The sequence below is a fragment of the Vollenhovia emeryi genome, unplaced genomic scaffold, assembly GCF_000949405.1.
Source record: "Vollenhovia emeryi isolate VEMERY1.0 unplaced genomic scaffold, V.emery_V1.0 DF939167.1, whole genome shotgun sequence".
Classification (NCBI taxonomy): Eukaryota; Metazoa; Arthropoda; class Insecta; order Hymenoptera; family Formicidae; genus Vollenhovia; species Vollenhovia emeryi.
This window is the reverse complement of record NW_011967199.1, coordinates 1-8243: the sequence shown is the minus strand read 5'-3', so window position 1 is coordinate 8243 and position 8243 is coordinate 1. Positions and strand designations below refer to the sequence as shown.

At 31.3% G+C, this 8243-nt stretch overlaps 1 protein-coding gene across 1 annotated transcript; it reads right to left on the bottom strand.

The window, feature by feature from the left end:
• Positions 1 to 5255: 5255 nt before the first annotated feature.
• Positions 5256 to 8133, bottom strand: LOC105564188 (odorant receptor 4-like). The gene is made up of 8 exons (XM_012016397.1): positions 8034 to 8133; positions 7770 to 7887; positions 6664 to 6928; positions 6422 to 6535; positions 6266 to 6356; positions 5894 to 6039; positions 5456 to 5588; positions 5256 to 5361 (listed from the first exon to the last, which is right to left on the bottom strand). The coding sequence occupies exons 1-8, from the start codon at positions 8091 to 8093 to the stop codon at positions 5308 to 5310; spliced, it is 981 nt and encodes a 326-aa protein (XP_011871787.1). The 5' UTR covers positions 8094 to 8133; the 3' UTR covers positions 5256 to 5307.
• Between the last annotated feature and the right edge of the window lie 110 nt (positions 8134 to 8243).

Below are 8243 nucleotides of genomic sequence, written 5' to 3'. Positions count from 1 at the left end.
TTACAGTTAAATTTTCAAGTAGATTGATCGTACAGTTATGCAGTTATGTTTCCGGCAATTTTGAAAAATGCAGTTTTGAGAAAAACGCGTTTAAAGTTTTATGTAGCATTATCGATAGAAATGTTTTATTTATCTCTAGTCTGCGATGCCTGCACCATACAATTGGCCTTCTAAATTTATGTTTTTCTCCTCTTCTTCTTTTCTGGTTGATGTTGAAGACAGCCGAGCCTCTTTTGCAGCATCAGGCTCTTGAAAGAGGCTCGGAACATGCTCAGCTGCATCCATGAACCATGAACTGCAGTTCATGGAATAAGCACTTAAAACCTTTTCCCTATTATAAAACCTATTGTACCTTATTTCTAAGACCCTAAGGCATCATTTAAGCAAAAAAAATTTTTTTGCATTTTTTCAAAATTCTAGAGTGGCATTACCCCTTAAGATCGCGAGTCGACATAATCGTCAATATCTCCGCACAGAAAAATCGTAGCGAGATGAACCTGGACTCGTTGGAAAGCTAAGATTTCAGCGCTTCTAACGAGATAAGAATCGCTTATCTCGGATTATTAGTTTATGAGGCATTATTGATAAATTCCGAGAAAATTGATTTTGTCCCAAGATCGAGAGTGTGAATTAATCTTTCGATTGCATGAATCTCTTTCACGTCGTGCATTAAATAGCAACACTAATTTACGTTCACTCAATATTCATTTTTCTAAATATACACATATGTAATTGCACGGTTTTTTGTCGATAATCCCCTCCTCGGGTACTACCTTGTCGTGGTGGAGGGGCTTAAGTACCCCGAAGAGTTACTCTCTAAAAATCAATCAGTGCATTATCACCGAATCAGTGAATATTCACTGTTTTCAGTGATAATCCATTGATTGATTTTAGAGAGTACATACTCTAAAGACGGGACAACCAAAAGTACCCATTGCACTATTTGGGCTCGATTTTTCAGTTTCTAATAAACTGTTGACCATAGTTTAATCGATTCTTTGTCTCTTCTTAGATAATATAGAAAAGCATAGAGAGTCGAATAACTTTCATATTAACAGTTAGCCAGAAAATGATAAACCAGGCCTAACACTCTCTGAAAGTTAATCGGTGGATTATTACTGAAAATAACGAATCGATTCACTATTTTCAGTGATAATCTACCGATTGGCTTTTAGAGAGCACATTTATTAATCGATTCTGTTCATTTCAGCACGAACTTTCGAGGACTGACGAATAATTTCGCTATTATTTCGTCAGTTTAAACGAATCGCAACCGCGCGCGGCGATTCGTCGTGTCGCGTCGCGTTCGGGAGTGCCGTTTGTGTAATTGGACTAAAGACTTTCAAAGTGTAAAGTCGCGCGAACGATCTTTGTGTTTTCGCGAGTGTGCAAGAAGACAACCTGAGTGGAGGAGGAGGCCTGAGGAAGGCATCAGGCACCGGCGGAGCAACTTTAGGGTAAATATTTTTTCTTTTATATAAAATTAATCTTTCTCTCGTTTATTTTCACTAATTTAAAAATTATTTTCTTTAATATTTATTTTCTTGAATACCCTGTTTTAATATGAACTTTATAATTGTATGTTACAGGATCAACGTAGAATCACCAACTCCGCTACTGCGCATCGAATCGGTGAGTCGGAAACTTTTTTATTACGGCAACGAATATACACACTGTAAAAAAATTACATGTAAAATTACAAGTATTATAGTGAGTAATGTTCGGACCATCTAGTAAAGGTGTATATTTACATACGTCAGTAAATTTACTCCTTGTAAGTAAAATTATTACCTTATATAATAAGTAAACTGCTTGCTTTTGATTGTGTAAATTTGACATTTTTTTGTAATTTTTCATCATGTATAAACGAGTATTTACACAACAAAGAGTAAATAAATTTTTTGGTAAAAGTCTGTACATTTATATATTTTCGTTATTAATAGAGTAATCGCTACACTTATTATGTATGTAATTTTACATACTTTTTTACAGTGCATTTCGTAGATCGTAGATTGTAGATCGTAGTTTATCTTGTATATTCGTTGCCTTAACATGGATAGGTTACAAATGCTAACGACAAGTAAATTTTTTATTTAACATATTGAAACTCCAGAGAGGAGTATAAATAATTTTCAATGTGGAAAATTAGCTGCGCCGTTGCAGAACCAGAGTTAATCTCTGGTTTTCTTTGTCACGGATCCCCGAAAGCAACTGTTTCGGCACGAGGGCGCGACGTCGATTCGCGAAATTAATTTTAAAAAAGAAGAGAAGATTTTATATATATCTTTCTCCATAAATATTCTCCCATTAACACTAATAATGGAAGAATAATTTTTATTTCGATAAAAATGAAAATATACAAGATTTAATGATTTGAAAAACGATCGTCGTTAACTCCCTGCCGAAATGACCGCTATCGGAGGTAATCCGGAAGATCTGGGATTCATTCTTTCTTGCAGCGAGGACCTTGATCTTTGGAGTTTATATTTTCCGTTGCCCTTTGAACATTGGAGACCTTGTTGGAGAACCAGAGTTAATCCCTGGTTTTCTATCGGAGGCAATCCGGAAGATCTGAGATTCATTCTTTCCTACAGCGAGGCCTCTAAAGTTCAACGAGTTCAACTTAAAGTTTTTTTCACATTCGTTTAATTTCATAGAGCTTTACAAATCAGGGTATGTTGAGCTCATTTTCCATGTTGAGAATCGTTGAATTACAAAACTTAAACGAAATATGGCGAATATTAATGATGTATTCGTCGAGCTAATCTTTTGCAGCCTATCCATTTTCATTAACGAATTGATATATATGTATAGGTAGTAAAATAATATGATGTGAGATTCTAATATGTTTTGTCCAGAACACTGAAATTTTAACTTATTTTTATATATTATTTGCGGTTATTAATTAATTATAATATGCAATTATAATATCGGTTGGAATCGTGAAAGAAGTTTCGTTTTTCTGGATCTCACATCATTTATTATTTGTATGTATGTATGTACATGTACGTGATATACGTACTTTCAAGATGCGTCTCGCATGAATACATGCATAGTCACACGCATCCTTGTATTTTCGCGGTCGGTTTTCGCGATCGGTTTTTCAGGAAAAATTTTTAGTTAATTATTTAACTTTTCCATATTATAAATTTTAATTTATCGAGGAATATGATTAAAATCACTCTAACGCGAAGTAAATTTTTTTTCTATATCTACTTGAATTTCGAATTCAAAAATCTTAAGTTACGAAAAGATGGTCAATATTTTTAAGTAAATAACGGAAGTAAAATTAAATTGAATTCGTATATACAGTAAAGTTTTTTTAATTAATATTCTCCTTTAATTAACCTCTCGTAATCCTGCATTTTGCGATACGATCGACACTCGTATATTCGAACCGTACGAAATATTTGTCAGTGACGATAACCGACTATGGAAGGAGTTTTCTTCCTTCCTGATCTCTGGTCAAAATGACGAGATTGTATGGCCGGGAGCAACGAAAGGTATGTCCAATCTGGCCCAACGATGGACTAAATACGACGAGGTAAGTGGTCAATATTGGCCACTCTGATGGAGTACCTAAGTAAGGTGCTGTACGAAGTATACTTTGATTTCTTTTGATTTGTCATAATTCGGGTGGGTTATGCTTCTATATACATACATTCTCGCATATGTGCGAGAGTGAAACCCCTATTAAATCCCGCGGGCGCGTTAAACTCAAACCCCTAGAAAATCGCGTCGCGGTTAATTATGTTGAAACACGGGTGGTAGGGATTCGGGTAGATAAGGGCAGGGGGACTTAATCCGAATAGGTGAAACGATTGTAGAAATTCGAAACATGAAACTAATCATTTAATCTAATAATATTATTAAATACTATTAAATATAATTATATTTACTATTATTATATTATTATATTACTTAAACTCTAACTAAATATATATCATATACATAATATATCTAGACTGAACATTGAGCAGTGGGGGTAGAGGTTCACGTAGAAAGGGACAAACTCTGTTTTATGCTATTTGGTTTACTCTCGTTCGCATGTGAACGAGAGAGAACGAAATGACACAAAACAGAGTTTGTCCTTTTCTACGTGAACCTTTACCCCTCACTGCACAAATAAAGGGAAACGCTCGGTCTAGAGATATTATGTCTATGATGTATACATATAAATACTTATGTGTAAAAGTAATATGTATGTATCTATTATACATATTGTTAAATATAATGGTAATAAATATAATTATATTTATTATTATTATATTTTAACAACAACAGATCTTTAAACAGTATGCTCATTATTTTAAATCAATTATTAAGTTGCATTTATATTTTGTTATTAATATTATGTATTCCCTATAAATTATGTAATAATAATTGTACACATTAGAAATGTTATAAAATATTGTAACACTCATTATTTAATTGAATGCGTATGAATAAGACAAAATTCGATAAGTATCTAATTATTTTGAAGAATATTTAAAAACTTTTCCAAAAGATCGAAGATAATAAATTAATCTGAAAATTCTTAATTTTTACACTGACTGTTGCTTCAATGACTGTAAAAACCCTTTCTAGGAGAAAACCCAAATTAGGACGCATCTGACATGGTAACCAACAGTTCAGATAAAACTATAAAAAGATCGGCGTGTAACACTTGGGTAGTGTTACTTGTTAGTAGTATATTAAAGTACTGATCTCTCATAGATATGTCTATATGAAAAACAATCTGCATGATGACGGTGATCGAAATGAAAAGTTTGCGACCCAGTCATCGTCGATTTCCGAAAACAAAGTAATAAGTTGATAAATAAGATTAGTGTTATTATTGATGAAATAGTATTATCTGTCTTGTATAAAGCTGCACGATATGTGTGTGTATTTAATTTATAATATAATATATGAAATACATATCTTATGGCTATACATATCTTATACTTTCATGATAAAATAATCAGTTCTATGTACACAAAAATAAACTAAAAAATATATTCTGTAAAAATGATCTATAATGCTGTATCTTTTTGAGCTATACAGCACTGTAGAGCAAGAGAAAAAGAATAAAGAGCAAAATAAAGAGTAAATGAAGGAGTTAAAAAGCTACACAGCTTATAGGGCGAAAATCTTTTTACAATACTAATTTTTTTGTTTACATTACAGACAACAACTTAAAAAGAAACAATAGCATTACATCTTTGATAATCTTATCAAGCAATTAACTAAACGCGTTGAAATTCAGAGATATTTGTTTTCATACTTATCTATTTAACATTATTGTATAGACAACATAGCTTCACGTCATTGTTGTATAGAACATAAAACAGTAAAGTAAGATATTGATGCGCTTACCAACTGCAATGAATTACATTTCCTTTTATTATATGCTGTGCATGTCATGTGATACATTTCGTATATATTCCGTAATAATAAGCAAACTATTTCTTACTGAAGCGAAACAATTTATAGATGCTACAAACAATCCACCCACATTTAAGCCGAAAGTTTTATTGCCCATTTGTAGCAGGAACAATATCAGTTTTTGTGCGTGTAACGGTGCTTTATACCAACGAACATTATATCTACAAAACAAATGATGAGACAAGGACTCGAAAAGTATACAAAAAATACAGGAACAATCTTAAATTTATCGATGATTTAAGTTATACATATAAATCTTCATTTTTACTAGCAGTTACTAAAATACTGTTATAATTATAGGGTAATTCCGGGAGAGATAGCCCACCGGGTGAAATGATCTATTGAAATAATTTCATTACTATCTAATACATTTTCCCGGTGTAATATATCGGGTGGTTTTAATGCTAGAGACTTTTAAAAAAGTGTGGGCTAACTCTCCCGGAATTACTCGATATTAAATTCTTACGCGGTAGTAAATATATTATTATTGTGGTCCATGATTTCTTGTCCAATATAGTTCGCTACAAACATGTATAAGAAGGTGATAGCTGTAGCAATTAAGTGTAATAGGAATTGCTCTTTATTCATTTCACCTGATACAATCTGAAAAATCTAAAACAGCATAGCTACAATTAATATTATATGGTATATAGGATATCTCATAAGCATCATGAATATTATACTTTAATAGCGTAATTTAGGTATCAATTAATCGACAGTGCTAATAAAAAAAATTGATTGCAGTAATTTTTTAATTGTGACTAAACAACTACGATTACATGCTACTATACATATTGTATAAACTTATTGTTATCTATTCAAAGGTATTGAAACTCACTCGACAAAGGTTAAGGCTTAAATTGAGCACACCAATCGCTATTAAAAAGAAGAACGATCCCTCAAAATTAGATATTAAATACTTGCAAAACCTTCAAATATAAAAACATATTGTTACATCTACTAATGCAAGAATTAAAATCAAATAAATACTAACTCCATAGCTTTGCGATGTACGTCCACGGCATAAATTATTCCTTTATAAATCATAATTTCGTTCTCGAATTTATTTTGTAAATTATTAGCCATCATTGCTTTTTCAATCCGAAGACTATGAATAATATATTAATATATTAATAATATATTTGGTAAAATTATATTTTTTTCTGTAGTTATTTGAGGTAATTAAGACAATTTTATTTCTAAATTAATTTTTTACTCTTACATTTACTCTTTTACCTGGCGATTTTAAACATTGCACATGCGTATGTAAGACATACTATAAGCATCGTTCCTGTCGCTATCGTTGCAATTGACCCTATGAAAAGAGCTGTATTCATGTGGAATAAATATAAATAACAGTATTTTTCTTGATCAATAAACTGTTGAGACATGACTTGCAACCATATATTTGATCGAGACTCGTTTTTAGGTTTAATAATGTCGAGAACGCGTGGCCATATTGATGAAACAATAACAATGGGTATAGCAACGATTGCGATCACTAAAGATATGAGAAAAATAGTCATATAAATCATTCTTTGTTTCCTATATCAATTTACTATACATTTAAAATTTCTTGGGTTTTTGGTAATATATTTTAGCAAAAAAATAGTCGTGTAGTTATTTCAAACTCTTTCGGTATTAAATTCTTTAAAAAACCTCGCACAAACCTTTGAAATTCCAAAATCCATTTTCCTTAGGGTTTGTGTGGGGTCCTTTTTCCCCGATGAAAAATAAAATTAGGTAAAATTGGCTGAAACTTTGTCATATTATACTTCAAGTGAGGCTGATCGAAAGTTACCATTACCACAAGTCAGTCTTATAAGCCGTTTTTGTTCTAAAAGTGTTCAAAGTTTGAATTATAGGCACATTTATTGAACTTTGAGCCCTTTTAGTACAAAAACGGCTCATAGGATTAACTTTTGGTAATGGTAACTCTCGATCAGTGTCCCTTATATCAGTATTACTTGAAGTACAAATGACAAAGTTTCACCAAAGTCCATTTTCCGTAAAGTTTGTGCGGGGTCCTTTGGATAATTAAAATACAAAATAATAAGTGAAATTGGACTGGTATAAATCTTTATATAATTTTATACATTTTATACAATTAATTCGAGAAGCTATCCTTTTCAGTTGGACTGGGTCTTGGTAGATTAATAATAATAATTCTGTTATGAATTTTGTATACTTTTTCCAACTCAATAAACTGCACGCAGATTATTTGTTGATCTAAAAACACTTTTTTTGTTGGAATAGTAAATCCGCATATTTTTAAATTGATAGTTTATTTAACATTTTATGTAAATTTGTATGTATATGATAAAAATCGGTAGTTCTCTTACATGTAATTATAGCTGTATAACGTTTTGCGTTGCTCCCATATCTTTTCATAAGTATGATCTCATTTTCGTCTTTTAACTCGTTACAAATATACTTAAGTTCCTCAAATAAATTTTTCATCTATTGCGTTAATAATTTTTTATTCACAACACTTCTCGTAAAATGGAAGAATAATTATTTGGAAAAAAATTGTATAGAGAAAAACAATTGCTTATAGCAGATATTTAAATATTTATTTAAATGTATACAAGAAAAATCCAACTTACGGTTTGACCGTTAACCCAAAATGAATTATATTGAATTATAAATGAAAGCTGAAGTGCCATGAAAGAATATATTGTGATAATAAAATCGGACGTGTACTTTTCCGTAAATAATATTGTAAGCTACAAGCAATAAATAAGTTGTATTATAAAATATTTCATTATTAGTAGAATGTGTATCTTTGAATGTGTATTAAATTCTTTTATATAATT